Source organism: Plecotus auritus, assembly GCF_963455305.1.
Source record: "Plecotus auritus genome assembly, chromosome: 12".
NCBI classification, from domain to species: domain Eukaryota; kingdom Metazoa; phylum Chordata; class Mammalia; order Chiroptera; family Vespertilionidae; genus Plecotus; species Plecotus auritus.
Genome location: NC_137778.1, coordinates 17,777,079 through 17,802,985, shown reverse-complemented (window position 1 = coordinate 17,802,985; position 25,907 = coordinate 17,777,079). Strand labels below are relative to the sequence as shown.

Below are 25,907 nucleotides of genomic sequence, written 5' to 3'. Positions count from 1 at the left end.
GTGGACTTTCTTTGGAGGCATGTGGCATTGTTGAATACTGGTGCAGTCACCAGCTAACTCCCTCAGGTTTCCTCATGTAAACTTTAAACCAGGTCTCCATCCTTCTATATTCATGTTGACTTTTTAAAATCCTCTTTTATCTTCTCTCTCTAGTATAGTATAGTATAGTATAGTATAGTATAGTATAGTATAGTCTCCCTTTTGAGATGATCTAGATCTTAGTTCAACTTTGTTTTGTGATTACTAGCTGGTAAAAAACCCCAATAAAATCGATCTATCTCAAACTTCCTTATAACAACATTCATAAATTATAATGATTTAATTCAGGGGTGGGCAAACTTTTTGACTCGAGGGCCACAATGGGTACTTAAACTGGACCGGAGGGCCGGAACAAAAGCATGGATGGAGTGTTTGTGTGAACTAATATAAATTCAAAGTAAAGGAGTGGAGGGGAGAGCAAGAGAACCCTCCGCTCTTTCGGCTCTGCGGGCCGGATAGAACAGCCGAAGGGGCCGGATCCGGCCCACGGGCCGTAGTTTGCCCACGGCTAATTTAATTGGTAAAAATGCATTATATTGATAATTTTTTGTCAAGACCTAAAATAACGTAAGCAGTATAAATATATTTTATTGAATAAAAAGTATCAACATTATAATCTCCTTCAACTGCCCAATAGCAAATGTGCTTCAAAGCCTTTAAAATCCCTGTGTGCATGTTGGAGCAGAAAGGAAGAGAGAGATTTTAGTGGCAGGGTAAGTGGCACAGAGTAAACACAAAGGTCACAGAAGAGGGAATGTGAGGAGAAAGAAAACTGGTCCAGAGATAGAACACGCAGGAAGAATGCCTAGTTCTTGAGTAGGCCAATGGTGATTGGCTACAAGGGCCTCCTTAGACCCTGCCCCTCTCCTCTCCTGGCTCATTCTCCCTGAACAAACACGGGAGCCATCTTTTTTAAAAATTAAATTTAATCCTCACCCAAGGAGTGAGGATATTTTTTCCATTGATCCTTGTTTAGAGAGAATGGAAGGGAGGGAGTGAGGGGGAGAGAGGAGAGCAAGAGAAGCAGGGATATGAGAGAGACACATCAATTGGTTGCCTCCTGCACACGCCCTGAAGGAGGGAAGGTGCTGGTGGGGAACCTTATATACCATTGATCGGGGATGGAACCCAAGCCCTTCTGGTGCGAAGGCCGATGCTCTAACACCACTGAGCCACTGCCTGCCAGGGCATGGGAGCCATCTTTAGGAGAGACCAGGAATCCGTCCCAACCAGGGACCAGGGCCATGTCTTCATTTGATGGGGCAAAAATGAAGTCATGATAAAAAGGTACAGAATCCTTGAAGGAGAAAGGACAAAATTCTCTAAGAAGTAGAGAAGGGGAGAATTACTGAAGGGAGAATTACTGAACACCAAGATGTCCTTTTTGCCTCAAGTTAACCCCGTGCTTACACCTGTCTTCTGAACATTAGACACTGGATGTGTGTTTCTGTTATACTTGGCTGCCTCCATGCCATTTTCCTCTTCAAAGGACCATGGCCCATTGTAATTCATGTGAATTAGGAAGCTTTTGAAATGTTTTTGCATTGCGAAGGGACATTACTTGCTGATTTATTTATCAAGAAATTGAGTGCCAAGAACATAATATCTTCGTGATTATTTGAATCGAAGTGAGCTGAATTTCTTCTTAAGACCACACATTGGAAAAAAAAAATGTTCCAACAGATGGAAAGATCAATTGTTGAAGGGTTAGGCCCTGACCACGGACAGGCGGTAACCTGAAAGGCTGGCTGTGTTGTGATTGTTGACCTTTGATATGTCTGGAATCGAGCTCAGCAGCTCTTTGATTGGGACTCCACCTCCTCCAGACGAGCAAAGGCCAGCATGGTGGACTGCCTGGGATGCAAGGTCTCCTTTCACTTTGATTACGGAGATTTGCAGTTCAGGCTCTGACCAGCTCTCCGTGCATCCCTGCCATATTTTCTGCAAGTGATGAAGCCCAGCGCATGTCACTGACTGTAGAATTCTGCAGTTGTTCTGATTTATTATATCCTTGCTTGGACCCAACTTTAAATTAGATTCGATGTGATTTAATGGTTTCCACATGTCTTCTTGGTCATAGGCTCGCGCAGCTGTATTTTAAGAACAAGGACTGAGGCTTGTAAACTTTTGTTGCTTGCCACCGAGTGTCATTCCTAAATTTTATAGGTAAAGGGCAAACGGTGCAAATAAGACAGCGCAGGCAATGGGTGTTTCATGTGAAAGCAATACCGTCTTGACTTTGAAACGGGGCTGAAATCATTGGGTTGTACTCACGTTAGAATAAGGGTAAGTGTTGTAATGGCAGTAAGAATTCCTTGGGACTGAGGCATGAGCCTACCAAAAGAGGGTCCGTTTTTTTATTGATTCGAGTTAGGCCTACCTGGAAAACCACTAGTATAAACACTAGTTCAGTGAAAATGGATGATGAGGTCAGAAGAATGGAGATGGGTTAGCAAGGAGAGAAATACTAAGGCATAAGGCAAAGCCCTGCTCACAGGGTAGCCTTCCTGGTCCTCTGATATTTACTAGCAGTCTGATGAGCATTTTCCCATTAGGTTTTGGACAGGGACCTCATTTTCCTCCAAGTCCTCTCATGGTTGAAAGGTTCTGTTTATTCCTTTGCCACTTCTACACTGTTTTGTATTTAGAAAAGACAGCATACTGATCTGTGTTTTATTACTACCTAGATTGATAGGATGTCTTTTCATTCTTATTTAATCTTGCTTTCCAGGATGGTTTTTTTTTGAAGATAATTATTACTGTGACTCTGCAGTTACAGCTTTTTCTTTTTTCTCTCTCTTTAATTCCGGGCACAACATTTACTGGGAAAGGTCACGTGCTTCTGTTTTTTTCCTATCTGAAGTGTCTTTGGCAACTTAGTAAATTATAGCCATCAGTAGACTTGTAAAGATAAGATGAATATCAAAACACTGAGCAAGCATGGGCCTACTGATACCAATTAGTTTTATTTTAGAGTTCAAATAAAATCACAAAGTTTACAAAGTCAGGCCCTTATATTCTCTTAGGAAATTATGCAGTTCAATGCATTATAAACTTCATCTCCCTCTCTTCCTTCTTCATGTAGGTGTGCAGGGAGAGAGAGAGCGGGGAGAGGGGAGAGGAAATGGGAGGGAAAAGAGAGAAGGGGAATAGATTAAAGATACCCTAAATGGGAGATGGGGGAGTACTATGTACCTTGGGAACTTGTTCTTACACCTGGAATTATATAACTTGAAATGAGATGGGCTAAGGTGGAGTTACATTCAGCCTGCATACAGCAGTTGAGCCTAGATTGTTTTGTACAGTCCCATTCACTCATTTACTCACTGTTTATTCATTCGTCCGTTCATTCACCAAACAGCAAATGGAACACTTACTGAATTTCCTCAGGGTACCCAAGATCTGGTGGGAGGAAGCAGATAAATTATAATACAACTCAGCAGATGCTGCAGTGGAAGAAGGACCAATGTTCTGTGGGCATCCGGAAGACGGAGAGCCGTTCGCCCTCTGCTTTTGCAAGGCCTCTGACAAGCTACATTTATAATTTATAAACAAGTACGGACATTTGGATAAACTTTGTGTATATATATTTAAACAAAAGTGAATAATTTATGGATTTTTGGAGTTGTTTGCAGCTTGATGCCTGACCTTAGTAAATGGAAGCAACATGAACTTGGTTTCTAATAACTTTTGCCAGGAAACCAAGTTCATGGAAGACTTTCAGATCAAAGCAACAACTTCACAAATAAGAGTCTGGAAGGGAGTCGACATCACTAAACCAAATGTATCATCCGAAAGTAGTGCTGGCCAACAAAAAAGACAATGTGAGCCGCATATGTAATTTAAAAAAAGCCGTTGAAATTAATTTTAATGATCTATTGAATCCATTATATCTAAAATATAATTTCAACACCATTAATATAAAAATTAGTACTTTTTATGTTTTTAAACTTTGATTAATTAAAATAAAATATTTAGTTCCTCAGTTTCAATGCTCAGTTGCCACATGAGGCTAGTTAGTGGCTACTGTGTTAGACAGCACAGGTTCTTTATGATTTTAAATGATGACAAAATTAAACTCAAGTATCACATAGGGAGCTTTTATAAGAATGTAATGTTATGTTAACTTCTGTTGGAAAAAAACAAACAACACTCTTTTTTCCCACCAGGAATCTATATCGACAGTGAGATAGACAAATAGTCTCACTAAGATATGAATTACTAGTTAACATTTAGTTTTAATTCTTAGATAACTACTAACTACTATAAGCAGAAAGGTAATTATTTAAAGATACTGTACTGCTTTGGGAAGAGAAGAGTTTTATTTTATTTTTTTATTGTTTAAAGTATTACAAATAGTAGTACATATGTCTCCTTTTTTTTTTCCCCATTGACCTCCCCCCGGCCTTCCCTACCCTCCAGTACATGCCTTTACCTGCCCCCCCCCCCCGCCCCGCAGTGTCTTTTATCCATTGGTTATGCTTATATGCATGCGTACAAGTCCTTCGGTTGATCTCTTACAGCATCCCCCCAACCTCCCCTGCCTTCCCGCTGTAGTTTGACAGTCTGTTCAATGCTTCTTTGCCTCTGTATCTATTTTTTCCCCATTTCTTTCCTTTAAAAAATCTTGCCTCTGCAGACTAGAAATAAACATAATAACAAAAAATGTTTGAGTCCCAATTTCAATGTCCAACAGTTCTGAGTCCCCGTTTCAATGTCAAACAGTTCCTTATGTGTACATGTCAGCAATGATATCTGGATGGTGGGCACATGGTGGCAATGCAGGTCCCACCCTCTCTGGTTTGGTCCTAGGCAACTTGCTGCATCGCACAGCTGCTGAGTGCTAGCGTGACAAGGTGTCGTCAGCATCTTCCATCTCTGGACTGTTTCTCCTCTTGTCTTCGTGGTTGGAGCAGACCTGTCAGTTCCTCTCTGTTGCAGGAATCCACATGGTCTTGGAGTTGTTTTCTGAAAATATACAAGCATATTCTCGACCAAAAGTTAATAAAGGAATCTTTTCTATATAATTGATTTGGGATTCTTTTTATTTTTGCCCAAACGATTTTCCTTTGTCTTATTTAGACACCATGTGTGTTTTCCATGGGTGTCTTGCTGTTAGCATTACAAATGAAAATTAATTTTGTAAAGTAAAAATTTTCTAGATGTAATTTACTTATAGGATATTTTTCCTTACATGATATTACCCTACTATCCCCCCTTTTTTGATTAATGTAGGCTTTTGTAAATTTTATAATGCAGTCTTGATAACTTTAAATTTTAATTTTTTGCACAAAAATATGACTGCTTTAGGTTCATTGCATGTTCAGGAATTTTACCATGAGATGAACTACCAATAGAAATTTTAGTTAACACTTTAGGAACAGCTTTTTGTCCAGTACAATTAAATTTTCTTGAATATTCACTTATTTCAATTAGCCTATTTAAATTAATCTGAAAACTTGATTATTATTTTACTGTCAAATTTAATACTCTACCAACAATCTTAGTTTACCCTGTAAATATTAGTGGAAAGGATTATTTGCATTCTTGAGTAGGCCCTGAGCATTCCTGGTGCTAGGTTGGATTTAGATATAGGGCAGCTGCTGTCGGCCAAGTCTCTGTCTGTTACCTGTGTCCCGATCTGAGCTGGGCGTGGGAAGCAAAGCAGCCATGGGGGCAGGAGACCTCCCTCAGACGGGGTGAGGGTTCAGGCCCCTGCAAGGTTGGGAGGGTGAGGGTCTGTGCCCCACCCCTGTTGACCCCCAAGTAAGAGAAGAAGAGTTTTAGTTCCGAGAATAATTTATAATCCACAAGATTATAATATAATCTGTGACTGCAAATGTGAAATTCGGGGCAGAATACCTATTTTTACTGTAAAGAATTCACTGATTTCCACAGCCAGAAAAAAAAAAAATGAATAAGCAACACAAACCACTCGTAAGGGAGGTGTAAGTACAGCCAGTGTGGGTTTCTGATGTGTGTGGGTCAAAATGTTTCCTTGTGAGTTGACATTCCCCCATATTCTGGCTGCTTTGAGACTTTATGGGAGTTCTTCCATAAAAGTCAAAGAGTTATTTTTTTAGAATAAGATATAAAAGAGTTCCAGGAATATAAGGAATGCCTTTCGTTTGTAATTACACTTGTGAATTTCTCTGTGGAGTTACAGCTATGTCTGCTCACCACACTCTTTCCTTCAGGTGGTAACCAATATTAAATATCATGTTTATGAGATTCAGGGTTTCAAAGAGGTGCTTTCTGTTCAGGAGAATAAGGTTGGTTTCAATACTTAAAGCAGCCCAGCTGGTGTGGCTCAGTGGTTGTGTGTTGGCCTATGAACTAGGAGGTCATGGTTCAATTCCCGGTCACAGCACATGCCCCAGTTGTGGGCTCCATCCCCAGTAAGGGGTGTGCAGGAGGTAGCTGATCAATGATTCTCTCTCATCATTGATGTTTCTATCTCTTTCTTCCTTTCCCTTCCTCTCTGAAACCAATAAAAATATTTTTAAAAAAGAAAAAGTAAATAAAACTCAGAGATCATGTGTTAGTAGGAAAAATTAAGCAGAGTGAAAACAATGGCACAGAGGGTGTATTTTAGATAAGGTGGTCATGGGAGGCTTCTGTGATAGTAACAGGTGAGCAAAAACTTGGGGGATGGGAGATATATCGGTATGTTTGTTTGCTGGTAGAAAGGATGCAATAGAGATGAATGGTTTGGTGCTGGATTAGAGAGAGGAGACAGCCACAGGGGCCATGTCCTTGATGAGACACAGGTGAGGAGTCAGCTTTACCTGGAGGCCCAAATGGTTCCTTCAGGTGAAGGCAGGGCAAGTGGCTGCTATTGCAGGTAGATTCATAGCAATCACAGCAGGAGTTTATGCAGGTTCTCTTCTGATTGCTTCCCTTTCCTCAGGAAAATAGAAGCAAGGTCAGGAAATAAGAGTGAGAAGATATAAGAAAAGAGGTGATATGTTAGTCATGACAGAGAATGGGAGAGTGCATCAACATGTAGCTAAAAGTACATAACAGAAGAGATCAGGGTGGTATGGCTGTAGACATGCTAAGCAAAGTAAGTCAGCCAGAAAAAGTAATGAACCATATTATTTTACTAATGTGTGGGATATAAAGCTGAAAGCAGCAAAGGAACAAACAAGACAAAGGAAAACTCATAGACACAGACAAAAGGAAGGCGGATGGGAGGTAAAAGGAGTTAAATACATATATGGTGACGGAAGAAGATTTGACTTTGGGTGGTAAACAATGCAATGTATAGATGATGTATTAGAGAATTGTACACTTAAACATATAATTTTATTGACCAATGTCACCTCAATAAATTCAATAAAAATAAAAATATATAATAGTTCCATTATTTTGTGTATTTTGGGTGAGTTTAGAATTTATTCATAAGTGCAGGGTTTTTTTTTCATGTTCACATCACGTTATATCTTTTCCATTTTCTCATATACCAAGTGGCTAATCCCATAGCAAACTGACAGAAAATCAAAGTGAAGAGAGCTTGTTCAGTTCTAGAGCTCCTAAGGCCACCTGTCATAACTAAAACACCCCTTTCTTTTCTGCTTCTGAAATAACTGCACTTTTTTTCTTCTTCTCTGCTTCTCAACAGGGTGGTGGTGATTGTCCGGAAATGAGTATTGGAGCTATAAAAATTGCCTTGGAAATTTCTCTTCCTGGTTCTTTCATCTATGTTTTCACTGATGCACGGTCCAAGGATTATCGGCTCACTCACGAGGTTCTGCAGCTTATCCAACAGAAACAGTCACAGGTGAGTGGGAAGCAACCCCTGAATGTTCCGTGTGAATACAGCTGTAAGGAATACAGCATGTGAGAGCGCGTCTCTCTTTTTTGACCATACCAGTACTGTGTGTGCCAATGTCAATAATTACAACTGTTAATCCATGTTTGTGTACTCCAATATGTATGTATCATTTAATTTACGTGTATAAGTGGATATGTGACATTTGTACAAAGTATATGAATGTCTTGTTGTTTTTATACAGAGAAGAAATTATTTGGGGATTAATTAAGGTACTTGTTACCATTGTGTCCTTATAACTGAGAAAAACATAGACCAGCAAAAAAGGCCTTTATTTAAATTGTCATCTCCTATGTGGAATCCTGTCAGAGTTAGAGTTACTAATTGTATCAGTTAGCTACTGCTGTGTAACAAGCAGTTCTAACTCTCAATAGCTTAAAACAACAAGCATTTATTTCTCACATGTTAGAGAGCTCAGGTGAGCTTGGCTAGACTTGCCCACTTGTATGTCTAGGGATAGTTTGAGTTTGGCTTATAAAGGCTTAACTCTGCCTCACCGGCTTCTCATTCTCTTATCTAAGACCAGTAAGTAAGCTGATACAGGTATGCTCTTCTCGTGGACAAGGCAGAAACACTAGAAATCAATTGGAAATACTCAAGGCTTCTTTTTTTAAAATTTTTTAAAGAAATATATTTTATTGATTTTTCACAGAGAGGAAGGGAGAGGGATAGAAAGCTAGAAACATCGATGAGAGAGAAACATCGATCAGCTGCCTCCTGCACACCCCGCACTGGGGATGTGCCCGCAACCAAGGTACATGCCCTTGACCGGAATCGAACCTGGGACCCTTCAGTCCACAGGCCGACGCTCTATCTACTGAGCCAAACCGGTCAGGGCACCCAAGGCTTCTTGAGTGTAGGCTCAAAACTGATAGAATGTCCCTTTTGCCTGATGGTACTGGCCAAAGCAAGTCACATGCCTGTTTTGATACAAAGATGACAAAATCTGTTTAGTAAGAAGAACTTTGCCAAGTGCACGGATATAGGGAGGAATATATAAATATATGTTATATATAGTCCACTTGTCTAGTAGTATGTTAACACATAATAGGTGTTCAATAAATGTATATTGATTTCTGAAAACCCTTTAAATTATCTTCTTTTTAAAAAAAAAATCAAAGGTGGTATTTGTGCTCACTGGCGATTGCGATGATAGGAGCCATATTGGATACAAAGTCTATGAAGAAATTGCCTCCACAAGTTCTGGTCAAGTATTCCACCTAGACAAAAAGCAGGTTAATGAGGTAAGTGTCTTAAAGTGGGTCTACTTTATTACAAGGTACTTTACCGACATCAGCTAGGCCAACCTACTCGTGACAGATATGATTTCAAAAATTATTTGAACGAAAAGGTTTTATTTTCCTAGGCCACAGGTCAATAAAGGCATTAAGCCAATGCGGAGGTTTATCTAGTATTAATTTCTAGATTATATGATGCTATATTGACAACTTATTCAGATTTGAGCATAAATGTATTTAAAATGTATTTAGTGGAATTTGAACATTTTTGTAGTTCTTTTTGCTTCGAAAGGTCAATTCATATTTCTGATGCACAGTTTTTGGATAACTGGTAAAATGAGGCTTTCCTGTTTACTGAAGTAAAATGTGAGAAAGTTGGTTATTGAGTAAAATTTTAAAGAACTTGGATCTCTAAGATTAAAAGTAAAAACTGTAACTACTATCTAGTTTTCTAAAAATGATTTTGGTAATAAAATCTGTAACGTACATACTATGAAAATCTTGGTATTTTCTAAAAAAAAAAAAAGTGTTAGCGATATGTCTAGTTGTCCTAATTTTTTCCCTTCTTGTCGCTTTTCCTTTGCTTCACTGTGATACAAACGAGTATTTATCTGGCTCCCCCTTAAGTTTCTAGGAACGTGGCACTGTAGAGATGAGGTTTTATGTAGGCATAATTCACAATTGATCGATATGGTCACTGTATCTACGTTCATTCTGTTAACTTCATGACAGACTCCTCTGTACTCTCATAAAATGGTTCGGTCGTCCTCTTATAGCTAAAGACTTCTTATCACATCATGATAGGACATTGCCAATTCCTAGAATAAACAATCTAGCAAAATACATTTTTAAGTCAATAGATAATATACAAACCTAGAAGGTTATTTTAGTCTAAATTTGTTTTTTTTCTTGGAAGAAACAGCCTCAGAGAGGGTTATGGCTTGAGTCCCTCCTGTGCCTACTGTAGGGATCAGAAGTGCCTGGGCCGAACCTGACAGCTCCTGTGGGAAGGCCTTGGCAGTGATTTGTATGAACATTTGCATGAGAATTTGGGAGCCTGGGAAGAAAAGAGTTGGGGACGAGTACCGGACTCCCTCAGGTACTGAGTTTCCTGTCCCATCCCACAGAGTATGACGGACCCTAACAAGGGAAAGGGCACTGGTTGCAGTTGTTTTTCATCTCAACTTCTGCAAGCCCCTGCGGTACAGTCCCTATTGTGAGCACGGAGTAGGGCCTAAGTGAGGGAGCCTGCCAGTCTGTCCCGCATCAGGGAGGACAGCACCCACTCAGGGTGTTGTGCGGCTCTTAGTTGGAGGTGGCAGTGGTGCTCAGCACAGACACATGGGAGTTGGTGGCAGCAGAGGATGCCACGCCCAGTGGACATGGTGGTTCCCAGCAGAGATACTAGGGAAGAGAAGTGGTGGGAAGAGACATGGCCGGCGCCCAGGGCGTTTGGAAGAATAGTTGTTTGAATCTGTGAGCAGTCAAGCACAGTTGGGAGATTCCCAGTATAAATTGGGTGTAACCTTAAGAGAGAACCATAGACGTTATTAGGGTCCCGTAGCTGGAAAATAACATGGTATATTCTGTGACTATAACTATACCTATATCCATATACCTAGGGAGATTTACTTGCACAAAATAGAAAATATTGTTGTTGCCTTAAACATATAAAATACCTTATTTATTAAATAAGTGGCCCCATGCACGATTTTCATAGACCTAATAATTTTTAACAATTTCCAAGAATAATAGTTTATAAAAATGTGGTATATATTGCAAAAGACTTTATAGATATAGATATATAAGAGAAATTTAACCCATTAGTTTGTTCATAGTTTCTCTTCCACATCATTAACTGGCATTCTGGTCTTTAAATTTTGCTTAGGCAGAATAGGACTAGAGAGAAGCATTGCTAATATTGCCCATTTTTATAAAGTGGAGTTAGATGCCAATCGGGATGGGCTGTTAATTTATCTATCAATCATAGCCATTCCAACCCCCTTGCCAATTGGTTCAGGAGAGATGATCTCATCTACTTTAGCCCACTGGGACTCAAGGGGAATTTAGCTAAGGGTGCCTTGCACAAGTTCTCATCTTCCAGATATTGTCCCACATGGATGTGAATCCCAGATCTGATGCAGGCATCTCCATCCAAGTGAGGCATGAAACAAATACAAGGGGGAATAGAGACCTAAGAACATCCAAAACCTTTGGATTAAGTTAGCATTTGAACCCATCCTACTGCTGTCTCCAAAATTAAGGAAATGATCTTTTTGCTTAAGCCAGTTAGAGTTGAACATTCAGTAACCCAAAGATAAATGCATCCTAACTGATAAAACATTCTATATTTCTTTGTGATATGGTCTCTCTAAGCCCCATTTTCCTTGTTTGTAAAATGGGAATAATAGAATTATTCATTTTGTTTTATTTTTTTTAATATATTTTATTCATTTTTTTACAGAGAGGAAGGGAGAGGGATAGAGAGTTAGAAATATTGATGAGAGAGAAACATCCATCAGCTGCCTCCTGCACATTCTCTACTGGGGATGTGCCCGCAACCAAGGTACATGCCCTTGACCAGAATCGAACTTGGGACCCTTGAGTCCGCAGGCCAACACTCTATCCACTGAACCAAACTGGTTAGGGCAAATTATCCATTTTAGAAAGTTCTAAGATTAAATAAGATAATGCATGTAAAATGTTTCACACAAGGACTAGTGCAGGGGAAGTGCCTAATAAATGTTAACTAGTATTATTACAATCGTTGTAAAGTTATTTTGCTTTCAAATGGGGAAAATGGCCACTGTGTTTGTTAGAAACCCGATGGCTAGTTGGTGCTGGGAAATAAATGTGAATGGGAGAGTCTGGGAAGAGGCTGGGGAGATGGTTTCTTCTTTCTTGTGAGTGAGGAAGGGTATTGCAGAGGGGTTGCTGGGACTGTATAAACTAGTGTGCTCCTTACAGAAAGCCACCATGGTGAAAGATTTTGCTAAGGAAAAGCTGAGTGACAGTGTTAAAATGGGATCTGCAAAACTTGTAGTGTATAATTTAGCCATTTTTCTTTTCTCATTGTTCCAAATATTCCTATTATATAAATGTTATAAACTCTAGGGAAACTAGTTGCTATAGAGATATCTGCATATTTAGTAGATACTGAACTTAAGGGAAGCCACACACACACTGAGCCCTTTCATTTTACTCAAGAACAATTTTTCATAATACTGTAGAGAATTATGTTTTCCCCTCTTAACCTAGTTCATCAATTTCCCAACCTAGTGAGGTATATTTTTTTTTTAATCAACTCTCTTGGGCTAACTTAAAGTTTTTCCCGTCTGTTTTTTTTTCTCTTTTAAATAATGATTAAGTAGAAGATCTAAGTATCTTTCATCTCTATTTAACATAAAAGGGAAACCAAAGTAAAGAAATTAGTTGGCCAAGCATGAGTAGTCTATAAATCATTGTACAGTATTACATTTTGGAAACACAAGTTAAGACTCATCTCAAGGATGTACTTAATCAGTTCACCTTTGAAGATGAAAACGGAATGAAACAGTCTTACTCCTCCATTTCTTTGTAAACTGGGTGATTGTCAGTGGATCTAATGAACGCTTCCTTTGGTGTAAGAAAAGTCCAAGTTTGGAATCTCAGAGTTACTCACAGATGTTATATTCTTGGGGAAAGAAAGTAACACAAAGCTCCATTATTGATGAAGTTGTCATCTCTTTTCATTTCCTGGTGACTTCCATTCCCCCAATCCACCTGAAGGTGAAAGACCCGGGAGCCCTGGTGAGGGATTCCATACAGGTTTGCTTCCCGGAGAGCCCGATGGAGAAGGATAGAGAACCAATCTGGAGAAACAAAGTGAAAATATCCAACCCAAGCAGCATGTGTAGAAGTGAAGCCCCCAGACTCTGGGGCCATGGCTCACATTCCAGCCAAATGACCTTAGACAAGCTACTTGTTTTTCTGCCTCGGTTTCCTCATCTGTAAAATGGGGAGGATGATAGTACTTACTTCATATGGTTGTTGTGTTTAGAACATACCAATGAATATGAACTGCCATCAGTTTTATTGAGTGATACATGCTAGTCAAAAGATTCCAGCCATGTTTTTAGAATTTCCCCTAAAACAAAGAAATATGTATTTAGTGTCCCTCTCTGATGAGATGGCCAAAGGCTGCATGCTAGAATGGGAGACACTGGAGCTTTAGCATCAGGGAGACCTGGGTTTGAATGACCTCTTTGTCATTAGCTAGTTGAATAACTCAACTTGAACTTCTCTGCAACTCTTTCTTTAAAAAAATTTTTTTTTTATTGATGTCAGAGAGGAAGGGAGGGGGAGAGAGAGAGAGAGAGAAACATCAATGATGAGAGAGAATCATGGACTGGCTGCCTCCTGCACGTACCACATGGGAGTTCGAGCCCGAAACCCGGGCATGTGCCCTGACCGGGAATCGAACCGTGACCTCCTGGTTCATAGGTCGACACTCAACCACTGAGCCACGCTGGCTGGGCAAGCAACTATTTCTTTATGTGAAAAAAAAAATAAAGAATACATGTAGTAAACTCTTAGAGTCCCGAGAGTATGGAAACCACCCAGCCAGGAATCTCTTAGAACAGGAATGGCTCATATCCCAAGGAGGACACAGATAGTTGTGCTTTGATTGCAGGCCCTGTGAAAGGCTCAGGAGGAGAGGAGTGTTTTGTGAGTCCCCCCCCCCCACCCCTTTAGAAATAAATGCCTAAGGGAGAATGGACTCAGAACTAATAAAGACTTAGTAAGATTCTCAATTTTTTACAATTTCCCATTTTCACATCACAGCAAAACCACTAAAAAGGAAAAAGGTTTAACTGCTTATTCTGAGATGATCATAACATCAATAATGATCTTAGTTGTATATAGGTAACCCGTATAGAATGCTTATTATGTTTCAGGCACTAGGCTGAGTGCATTCCTTTAATTCTTATAGGCCTATTGGCAATAGATAAGTTTTCAAACGATACACTAAGTATGTACTTTTTTTCTAAAGAAATGGAAGCATAATGTACACATGGCTTCATTTAACCATATTACTGACCTATAAAGCACTCATAGTAATCATAACATAAAAAGATAACACGCACTCTATGGGAAATAGATCCCATGCCCCTGTGAGTCCTCCTGGGTGCGCATGTGTCGGTTCAGCTAATGAGAGGCGAGGAAAGGAGGCAGCATTTCCCCCCGTCCTCCCCCCCCCCCCGCCCCTTCCCGGGTGCCCTGCAGGGAGGAGAAGGGAGGTGATTGCACCTGAGACGCATCCTGGAGCCGAGCAAGGGACAGGCCCATGGAGTTCTTCTGGAGGAAGACAGCTGATGAGCCTTCAGTCTGAACAGAAGTGGAGACTGGAAGATAAAGAAAACATCTTTTTCTTTGAGGGTTGAATGCCAATGGGAAAGGGAGAGTTGAATTCAGTAGATATTTCAGAAGAAGCAGCTAAAACCCAGGAAAATGAAGTGACCTGACCGACCGTCTTGTAGGCAACCCGTGAAAAATACTAACAGCCTAGCAACTGAAAGCCTCATACGCTAGATTACTGGATATATCTCTCTTGCTAGTTTTAGACTCATTTTTGTTGGAGTCAGTACTGATATTAGAAAATCTATAAACTTTGCTGGAGTATGAATTTGACACGGTCCCTTCCTGCTATTCTGGCCAACAGCCACTTGGGAATGGAATTCGAACCGAGAGCTTTCTGCATATGGGCTTGATGGTGAGCCTCTGAGACGCAGGGTTTTGAACAGTGAGTGCTCTGAAACGAGGTATCTGCCATTTTGTTTTCCCTTATTCTGAGTTTTACTCCAGACATTATTTCAAAAACGTAACCTTACCCCTGACCTTGAAAATTAGTAGAAACCGGTGTTTCCTCTGAAACTTGAAAATGGATCAGAGACAATTATGACATCATAGAACGCTACAGGAAATGTGTGAGGACAGTTGTAAATGTTTCCACTTATTCCTTCTTTGAGTTCACCGAACGAAATGTTGAAAGTGAGGCAGAGAGCTCAGAGCTCAGACTTTAAAATATTAGGGATGTTCTGTACCCACAAACACACCTCTAAAGGACCACTTACCTTCGTTCCAGTGGAATGCTTTCTTTTGTATTATTATGTTAAGAAGGACATGTTATCCTCATGAGTATGTGACGGGAACAACAGAGTTTCCTTATCATCCGAAGGCGCCTGGAAGTGCTTTCTAGGTCACGGATGTGGTTAAACAAAGCCATGTGTGCTGCATGTTTCCATTTGTTTAGAGAAAAAAAAAAACCAACATAATTTATTGTCTAAAAAATTATTCGTTGCTCATAGGTCTATGAGACTGTGAACACTTTTTCGAAATGCCATTTATAGTGTGCAAAGTACATAATATTCCTTGCAAGTGAAGATAAAGAAGGATGATTCTTCTCAATAGTTCCCCATTTAGACAAAGAACACCGAGTCCAGCAGAGCCCTCTGCAGTGTGAAACAGTGGTGAGTGGCAAATGCATTGTTTCAATAGAGAAACTTGCTAAAAACGAGAATGTCCACCTTCCATTTCTTGGTTTCATGCCTGGCCTCTAGGGACTGTTGGAAGCAGTGGTTACAAACTGTGGCGGTACATTCTGCGAGGGCAGTAGGGGTTATATCTATAAAACAAAACTTACTGCCTTTGAAATGTAAGTTTCAGTATGAAAGTGTTGTCCCACAATCCATCATAAGACCATCATATTATGTGACCCCTATATTACTTGTCTATGAATTTCAGAAAAATGCAGAGGGAAAGGAGAAAGAAGCTTATCTAAGTGCCTGGAAGAATGCGTCTTAAAAGAAAAGCAAAAAGAAAAGAAAGAGATGTTAATTGAAGAGCAAATGTTAGCCAATAGGTTACACGCATTCAATAGGACAAAAACAAATAGTAAAAGAAATAAACCTGTTTACTTAGCTGACTTTATTTTGATAAGAAGCTGAAATAAAATATTGATTTTGAGTATGAGATGTCAGCTTTAGTGTCAATCTCAAAGTCTTTAAAAAAATTCAGTCACACTGGCCCTGGCTTGAAAGAGATGATCTGTTCCCCCCATTTAGAGAGCTGGTCTTTATTTTTACTGGAGTGTGATGGAAACTAAAGATTTGAATTGAAAGAAAAATGTCCCAAAGCTTGGTCATTAAAACTGAAACAACTGGTTTAACACTGAAGTCCCTAACTCTTAGAGTTAACCCACTGAGAGCCACAGAGGAACACAAGAAAACCCTCAGTGTTGAAGCAAATAAAATTCTACTGAGCCATTTTGACAGGGCATCAACTATTTGGATATTTCTTTTCATATTTTATCTATTTAAATTTTAAAGATTCCTTTTAAAGTTTTGTTATTGTTTAGAGAAAGCATATATTCATGGTCAGTTAATAAGCATCTCTCTCTACTCTTCCTTCCTCTCCCCTTAACTCCCCTCCCATTCTCTCTCTTTCCAACTCCTCCCCCCCACCACATGCACACACACCAGAGTATATCTGATCTTACAAGAATTCAGAGAGAACAAGAGAACTAACACATTTAAAAGGTTCTATACCAGTTGTTTCAAAATACATTGTATTGGTATTTTGCAAAGATTTAAAATCATTGTTAAGAAAGCAATTACATTTCAATAATCTAGGAATTATTAGGGACACATACAGTAAGAATTTTTGTGTGTGTGAGATCATGTGTTCAAAGTATTTTGAACAGGATCTAATTTTGAATCTTGAGAAGAATTTTGCAATCTTAGTTTCTTCTTTCCCAAAACCTTCTTGTATATCTAGGCTAGTTGGTCAATCTGTCTAAGATATCAAAGGTTAGTCTTTTATCTATCACAAAAGGGAGAAAAAGAAAGAGGTCTGGTTACTACAATATTTTTTTCTAGATAAAGAGGTGCCTACTGCTAGTATTTTCTTTTAATAATGATAATTTGATAATTTAGCCCAAGATAACTGGCTGCTGTTAATCCCTAGACATAGAAGAGTTTATATAATTTTCTAATTTTCTTTTCTTAATTACTTATGAAGGAGTTCTATTATGTAGTTACTATTCATATGAAAGAAAAAGTCATAACTTTTGTACTACACACAGTAGATAAGTATTATTTTGAAGTTGCAAGAAAAGATTTGGCTTATACCTTTGCCAGAAATAATTGTCAATTAAAAGTAGCTTAATACCTTTGGAGAATACATGATTTTTTTTTTAAAAGAAGTTTAGAGGATTTCATACATAAAGGGTGAAGAAAACTCAAGACCTTATTTTCAGTGTTTCTATATGATAGGAACCAACAATCGACTTTGAAAACAGTACGCTTATCTATTGAATATAAGCAGTTTTGCGAAGATATTAGTTGCATATCCTGTGCAAGAGCCAAATAAAATCATGATTTATCCTTATTTATACTTGGTTCAAAATAAGTAAAAACTTTCATCCGAGACAGTGTAATTTTTGCTTCTTATTCTGCTATAGCAAAAAGGAGATGAAAGAGTTAAAAGTCAAAAGTAAGGGAAGTGTTACTTATGAAACTTCCTCATGATCACCAGTAAATAAATAGAAACAGAATCCATGCTTCATATATTTTCCAGGTTTCCTTAAACATTCCTAGAATGAACCAATTGCAATAGGGTTATAAAAGCAAAACCTTTTGAGAGATGGTCTGAGCTATGTTTGAGAGCTCCCCTGTAACATTTTGGTTATGATTTGGCTTTGTGACAAAGATAACAAATGACTTTTTTCTTTCTTGCTACAGGCCCCAGAAGAAAAAAATGTACTATATGGTCATTTACTACATAATTTAAACAGTTTTGGTGTGAGTGAATGGATAAAGAAAAAGTAAAAAGAAACCTTTCAGAGTTATTGATTATAATTTTAAATAGGCACAAATTATTTATTTTAAGAATATCATTGTTGGGTTATTTTATTGTCTTTTAAAATTATAAACTTAGAAAAAAGGTATGGTATGGTTAAACCATTTAAAATTTGAATATTAAAATCTGTAAATAGGAAGAAAGTTTTCAGGAATTAATGAACTCATTTGTGAAAATTTGGCCACTGTTGATTCAAATGCTATTTATTAAATTAACAAGTTAACACATTAGTAGTGAATAAAATAAATATAAACAATAAATTAATAAAAACAAGTAATATTACTACTTCAAGTAGTGTTTATAAAATTACATATCTGGTAAGGTTGAAGTTTTAAAAATACATTAATTTACTTACATATATATGTATAGTTCTAAGAAAAGAATGGAAAAGTCATACCCAAATATGTTGATGATAATCACTAAATAATACAATTATAGGTCATTTTAACATTTTTTTCTTTTATGTGTTTTCTTGATTTATAAAATGAGTATGTAATATTTTAAAAAGAAATAAAAACAATGCAGACACTTCCTAAAAAAAATTTAAACACATTCCACATACTTACAGAATGAGTTTATAAAAAGGTTCTATGCTGTGAGTGCTGGGGATGCAAGGTTGAATCAGTCACCTGATATCTCAGGATGGAATCTAGGTAGAGAAAGATCAAGTCTCCCCTACCCAAAATCAAAATAAAAAACCAAACTCTACCTTCTAAATTTTCCTTCGTCTTCAAGTATAAGGGCTTCTAAGTTCTCAGCTGGGAACTCTGTAACAAAAGATAGATTAACAAGAGAAAAACAAACAAAAGTTTAATAACATGTATGCCTCATGTATACATGGGAGATACTCCCAGGGAAAAAATTAGTAACTCTCAGAGATGGCTTAGAACTCAGGCTTAAATAATGCCATCTTCTGCTAAGGACAAAAGAAAGAAAGGTGTGGGGAAGGCTGGTTTTGGGGAGATGACTAGGAAAAGGGTAAGACTTGTTATGCAGATTTAAGTCAGAGGCTAATCCTGTGCCTGCTGTTTCTTAAAATAATCAATTATCCCAAAAAGGCATATTTTGAGGTGGAATATTTTGTTATCCTTCAGAGGCTCTTTCAGATCTTTTCTTAATTTATTTGAATTGGCCTGTCCATTAGCTGACATTGTCTTCTTTGTACATACACACATTCAGTTTTCAGATTGTTCTTGCCATTAAATATACTTTCCCTTCCGCTTTGGGATTTGTGTTTTCCTAATAGGATAACCAATACTAAAGGTGGTAGTTTTAGAAAAATAAATATCTGGAGGTATCAGAGAGCTATTAGGAATTTGTCACACATATTTACTTTTTTAAAATTTTTCTTCATTGATTAAGGTATTACATATGTGTCCTTATCCCCCATTCCCCCCCCCACACACACACACTCGTGCCCTCACCTCCCTGGTGTCTGTGTCCATTGGTTAGGCTTATATACATGCATACAAGTCCTTTGGTTGATCTCTCCCGGTTACCCCCAACCTCCCCTACCTTCCCTCTGAGGTTTGATGGTCTGATTGATGCTTCTCTGTCTCTGGATCTGTTTTTGTTAATCAGATTTACTTTTAAGAGACAATTGACACATGACAACAGGACTTTTTGTAGTGATACCTAAATTGGTATAGTCTGTGGGAGTGGAGAAAGATAGTGGATCAGCTAGGAATGTATAACACTTTACTCTTTTTTAATGAAATAATACTGTGTTATGCAATGTATTTAAACAATACCATAATCAGTAGGGAAAGATCAGATGAAAGGACCAATTTGATAAGCTAATAAATTTAATTTTCTTCTCTTTTGTAAGAAATAAATCATTTGTCTTGAATTTCAGTTATTTTCTAGTAATAGAAATGTCACAAGAATAGGTAACCCCATCCTGGATTCCTGGGTTTTGTTTTTGCTTTTTTTAAACAATGTCTTCTGTTTTTATTAGAAATGCAGAGTAAGACATAGTGTTGAATACATAATTTTAGAGAATGTCATTTATTAATTCAGCCTGCAATATCAAATAGAATAAAGTTTATTTTCAGATGAGCAAGCGCAATAAGAATAGTCAATTTAAAAAAAATAAAAACCAATTTTCCTAAAACTTACCCTGAGTATTTTTGCAGCTTCAAAAATATTTGGATAAGTCTTTTAGTATTTTTTCATTTCACTCACTCCTTATACTTTCTCTTTTAGATGGAGTCTGGAGGTTGAAGTTCAGACTTCCACAAGAGAACTGTTCTTTCAGAAATTTCTAGCTTAAACAGATGTAGAAAAGACTAGGACCCTAATGGAAAACCATTCATTAAATATATGAAGGCTTGTCAGACCCAATAACTTTTTTTTTCAAGAAGTTTAAACTTATTTTTGTTTTAGATTAGTACTTAAATGTTATTTTAAAGGGCACATAAACTTACTTGGCTGGCTGTGTTAACCACAAAGACTTTCCAAATAGGCATTGATTTATGCGACTGTGGAATGAAGCAAAGCTTACTCCCACCTGGGGAGACCCTCTGAGTCCAGCTTCACTGAATAAGCTCTAATGGAGCACTCCCAGCTTGTTATTCCCTACCCGAGAGAATAGAAAACAAATTAATGTATTTTCCCTTTTGCTTGTATCAAAGAAATGAACCAGTTTTTAAATTAACTATGACCTTTTTTTCATAATAAATAAAGAAAATCAATCAGTAAATACAAAATTTCAATACATTTTGTGCTATTTTAATGAATCTGAATCAGTTGTATTTTTTTTAATTATAATGCTATTCTTTGGTTATGCAGCTAAATGGTTTTAAACTGTGTGTCAGGAAACACTCTAAGTGTCCATCAATGGGTGAATGGATAAAGAATATATATCATTCATTCATACAACCATACATATGTACGTACACACGTACAATGGAATATTATTCAGCCATAAATGAATGAAATCTTGCTGTTTGCACCAACATGGATGGACCTTGAGGGCATTTTGCTAAGTGATATAAGGCAGACAGAGAAAGACAAATACCATATAATCTGATCACAAAAACCAAGCTCATAGATACAGAGAACAGATTGGTGGTTGCCAGAGATGGGGGTGAGAAGTGGGCAAAATAGGTGAAGGAGGTTAAAAGCTACAAATTTCCAGTGATGAAATAAATAAGTCATGGAGATGTGATGTACAGCATGATGACTATAGTTAATAATACTATGTTGATGTACAGCATGGTGACTATAGTTAATAGTACTATGTTGCATATTTGAAAGTTGCTGAGAGTAGTTTTGAAAATTTCTCATGTCAAGAGGAAAAAGATTTGAAACTGTATGGCAATGGGAGTTAACTGGATTTATTATGGTGATCATTTCACAATGTATCTATAATAATAAAAGCATAATATGCTAATTAGACCAGACAGCTGAACGACCTTCCAGGCGAAGCCGCCGAGGCAGGGGGTGAGGTAGAGGTGGTTAGGGGCGATCAGGCAGGCAGGCAGGCAGGCGAGTGGTTAGGAGCCAGCGGTCCCAGATTGTGAGAGGGTTGTCCAGCTGCCGGTTTAGGCCCGATCCAACAGCCGAACATCCCCCGAGGGGTCCCGGATTGCGAGAGGGTACAGGCCGGGCTGAGGGCCCCCCCACCCCCGTGTACTCATTTCGTGCACCGGCCTCTAGTACAATTATAAAATCATTATGTTGTACAGCTGAAACTAATATAACGTTAAATGTTGATTATGGGGCCTCTGAAGATTGGTCCTGCTCCATCTTCTGCAGGAACAGTTCTGCTTTTACCCGTGTTCTATGTTTATTTCTGTGTAAGATTTGACTTTACAAAAGGGTCCTGTTTAAAAAAAACACACAAAACTTTAGACCAGGCGTCCTCAAACTATGGCCCATGGGCCACATGCGGCCCGCCGAGGGCATTTATCCGGCCCGCCGGGTGCCACTGCCTGTCCTGCTTAGCAGCCGACTCGTCCCGGGCCCGCAGTGCGCATAGGAATTTGTTCATAGTTTTTTTTTAAACTATAGTCCGGCCCTCCAACGGTCTGAGGGACAGTGAACTGGCCCCCTGTTTAAAATGTTTGAGGACCCCTGCTTTAGACCATTGAAATGGGTTATTCATTGCCACTGAAAAATGAAGTTGTTTGAGTTTCATTTATGTAAAATTGCTATTCTGGAACTCACCACTTTCCCACTTCAGAAATTAGAATAGAAAGATAACATTTAGTATTGGGGTTTCGTTTATGTAAAATCGCTATTCTGGAACTCACCACTTTCCCACTTCAGGAATTAGAATATAAAGAAAACATTTAGTATTGGGGTTTCGTTTATGTAAAATCGCTGTTCTGGAACTCACCCCTTTCCCACTTCAGGAATTAGAATATAAAGAAAACATTTAGTATTGGGGTTTCGTTTATGTAAAATCGCTGTTCTGGAACTCACCCCTTTCCCACTTCAGGAATTAGAATAGAAAGAAAACATTTAGTATTGGGGTTTCGTTTATGTAAAATCGCTGTTCTGGAACTCACCACTTTCCCACTTCAGGAATTAGAATAGAAAGAAAACATTTAGTATTGGGGTTTCGTTTATGTAAAATCGCTGTTCTGGAACTCACCACTTTACCACTTCATGCCCTTGACCTGAGAAGGCTGACACTCTAACCACTGAGCACAACCCGTCAGGGCTGGTTGTCATCTCTTAGGATCGCAACACTTTGCTATTCGATTATGTTTAAAAAACAGATGATTGGCATTAGTTGTTTTTAGGCGAGCAATTCCTAACCTGGTACTCCCTCATAAAACAAAATTGATTTGAAAGCATCTGAAACGGGCTACTAAGATAATCAATCAATCAAACAGTGGTCTGTTTTGGAAAGCAGACAGTGCTGCAGACAACGTTTTATAGAGGGCCCATGAGGGATCAAATGGAGGAAACTGACAAGAGCATGACACCTCAGAATGAGAGCTGTTTTACTTTATCATGTCACATAATGGTCATTCTGCCAAAAATGGCTTAAAGAATGGCATTTGTTGTTTTAAAGAGCAAAAATACTGATTTTGCAGAGAAAAAAAAATGCAAATTATTAGGTATAAAGTAGTAAAATAGGCTAGGTATAAATAACAGAAAACCTAAAATCTTGAATGTTACAAAGTTGAAAATTAATGATTAGAGAGTATTATTTCATTGATTCATTAAGTGGCTTCATAAATGTGAAGATAATATACAAACAAACAATACAGGAAAGAACAAGAGTAACCATAGTTTGCTTACATAAAGGCATACATACACACAGATCATGATGGTATAGCTTTTGAAAATCATTAAACAGCATTTATCATCATCTCTCTTGAGAGTTACTAGTATAGACAGAATTGAAGCAGAGAACTGGATAACCTGGTTCCATCCTTTTCTGAAATTATTATTAGGTAAGTAGTAAGTCTTTTATTGTTAGCTCTGTTAAAAATCACCTTTTTATTTTTAAGTTGTGACCAGCTTCCCCAAATATTTCTTGTTTCTAAATCACCAGCATGATTCTACTACCTGTCACTATCATAAAGGGCTATGTTCTAATATTCAGTCCTCTAAATTAGGTCTCTTGTGGTATGAGCTTAGCTCTTATTCCTCTATAACTGAGATTTATAGACAGAAGCATATGTCTATAACTAGATCGATCAGAAGATTTTTGAATGAATAATTTTATTTCCCAGTGCCAGACACGTTATCCCCTTTAATTATATCTACTCGAGTAAAGGAGGGACAATAGCCAGTTTTCTATCCTGCAATCCATAAAACTTCCAAGAAAAATTGATTCCAGTTTTTTCTTTGGCTACGCAGGTAATACTGTGTTTTCATAGCACTATGGTTTAAGGCAGTGGTCGGCAAACTGCGGCTCGCGAGCCGCATCCGCCGTTTGCCGCTCTGTTGACTAATGAGTTTGCCCACCACTGGTTTAAGGGAATGATTCCATATCATGCACGTCATGCCAAATTTAACTTAAAAGTAGTCTCCTGATAGCTTTGTAGTCATCCCATAAGGATGTAACAATTGGAAAGCTACCTTTTGAAGTTAAGAAAGTGTCCAAATGCTCGTGTGTACCTGAGGTTCTGTCTAAACACAGATGATCATCATTTGGGTAACTTACTGATGAAGACCACACAGTCATTGGCCCATTTCATTAAGCAAAGCACGTAACTAAACATTCTCAGCCTTAATCTTGGTATAAAGGTGATAATCCCTGGAGGCTCTGTGTTCTGCCTGTTCTGTTGGGAAATAAAAACTAGCTAGAGGATAAAAAGGGGTGGAGATGTAGAGGTGAGAGGTACCCAAGTACTCACATGCTCCATGGCTTACAGTCATTCATGATCTAAATGAAGTAATCGTCCAACACACATAGGTTAGTAGGTAAATACACAAGAGATTCTTTAGTTGGGTGTTTAGAAACTTGATGATTAAACTTGAATGATGCTTCTTTGAAAAGAAGATTTATATTTTTCATAACTTTTTAATTCATCTCTTTTATTTCTCATTGTAACTCTGTTTTATTCATTATAACTGTTTTATTCATCTCTTTTACTTGTACCAGCTATATTTATAGATTATAACTCTTTTTATTCATGTCTCTTACTTGCACAAAATGTATTATATTTATATATCAAGCACATGTTCAAATTTCCAATCTTAAGTCAAATGTTTCATAAAAAGGAAAGCAAGTGCATAGTTTCTTTTTAGGAAGTTGTACTTACTATAACATCAAGTGTGGTTTTACATATGGAATGCATCATGAAGATAAATTGTGGAAATTTTTATTTAATGCACTTTCAAATGTCAGCACTCCAGCCCAGGTCTTCATCACCTCACACCTGTGTTACTGCAATCATTTCTTCTTTCTCTACATCTAGTTTTTCCAATCCAGCCCAGTAAGATAAATTTCCTCAACCATCATTTCAATCATGTCTGGTCCCTGTTCTAAAGCCGACCCTAACTGCCAATTGAACGGTATCCAAATTGTTTTTGTTGGAATTCCAGCCCCTCTGTAATCGGGCCTCACCTTGCCATCCAAATATCTCCGGTTATTTCCCAATACTCCATTCCCCACTCTAATTAGGCTGTCTCCTCCCTGCCTCCACACAGTGTTGAGTACTTTGCTGCCTCTGCACTTCTTCTAAAGCTTCCTTAACCTGGAATAACCTCACCTCCCAGCTTTTAACGTCTTTACTTTCCATCTTTCAAGGACCATCTTTTGTCCTTGAATCCTTCCTGGGGTCCACATGCCGTGTGGACCCTTTCCTAACCTGACCATCCACCCCCCAGTACTTGCTTTCTATTATATACATTCCTCACCCATTATAAGGCATTTAGAAAATAAAAACAATATATTTTTAATGGAATTTATTTTACAATCAGTGGCATGTCGTAGATTGATTAGAAGGGTTTTTCCTTTCTAATGGGCACATAAAATAACAGTGCATCTTAGAGTTTGTGGTTTCTTAAAAGTTGGATAATCAGTGTATATATTATTATTGTTTTCCAACGATTTCCTGTGTGTCTGGCTTGTTGCCCAGCGTTATTAAAATTTTTACTATCATGGACATCTTTATTTTTTTTCTGTCTTCTTTTAAATGCCCTATCATTCTGGGTATATAGTTGTGTTTCTTGAATTTAATTTGCGAAATATTAGTTTAATGAAATTAAACTTAATAAATATCATGAATGTGCTTGGTTAGAAAAGTGCTTTTATGAACTATAGTTAATTTTTTTCTTTGACCTTAAACTTTTCATTGAAGTATTATATATGTACAGAAAGTGCACATAAAAAATGCAGCATAATACATTTTTCACAAACTCAATACACCCTGGGTAATCAGCGCCAAGATCAAGAAATGATATACTATCAGGACCCCCGAAACCCGTCT

The 25,907-nt window shown here is 38.0% G+C and overlaps 1 protein-coding gene across 1 annotated transcript in view; it reads left to right on the top strand.

Annotated features, from left to right (window-relative positions):
* Positions 1-25,907, top strand: part of HMCN1 (hemicentin 1) — a gene marked incomplete at its 5' end in the record, with an annotated part of 394,143 nt that overhangs the window by 104,724 nt on the left and 263,512 nt on the right. Inside the window, 2 exons of the mRNA XM_080648250.1 lie at positions 7,664-7,822; positions 8,995-9,117. Of these exons, the coding sequence (XP_080504376.1) occupies positions 7,664-7,822; positions 8,995-9,117 (282 nt within the window). The remainder of the gene's footprint in view (positions 1-7,663; positions 7,823-8,994; positions 9,118-25,907) is intronic.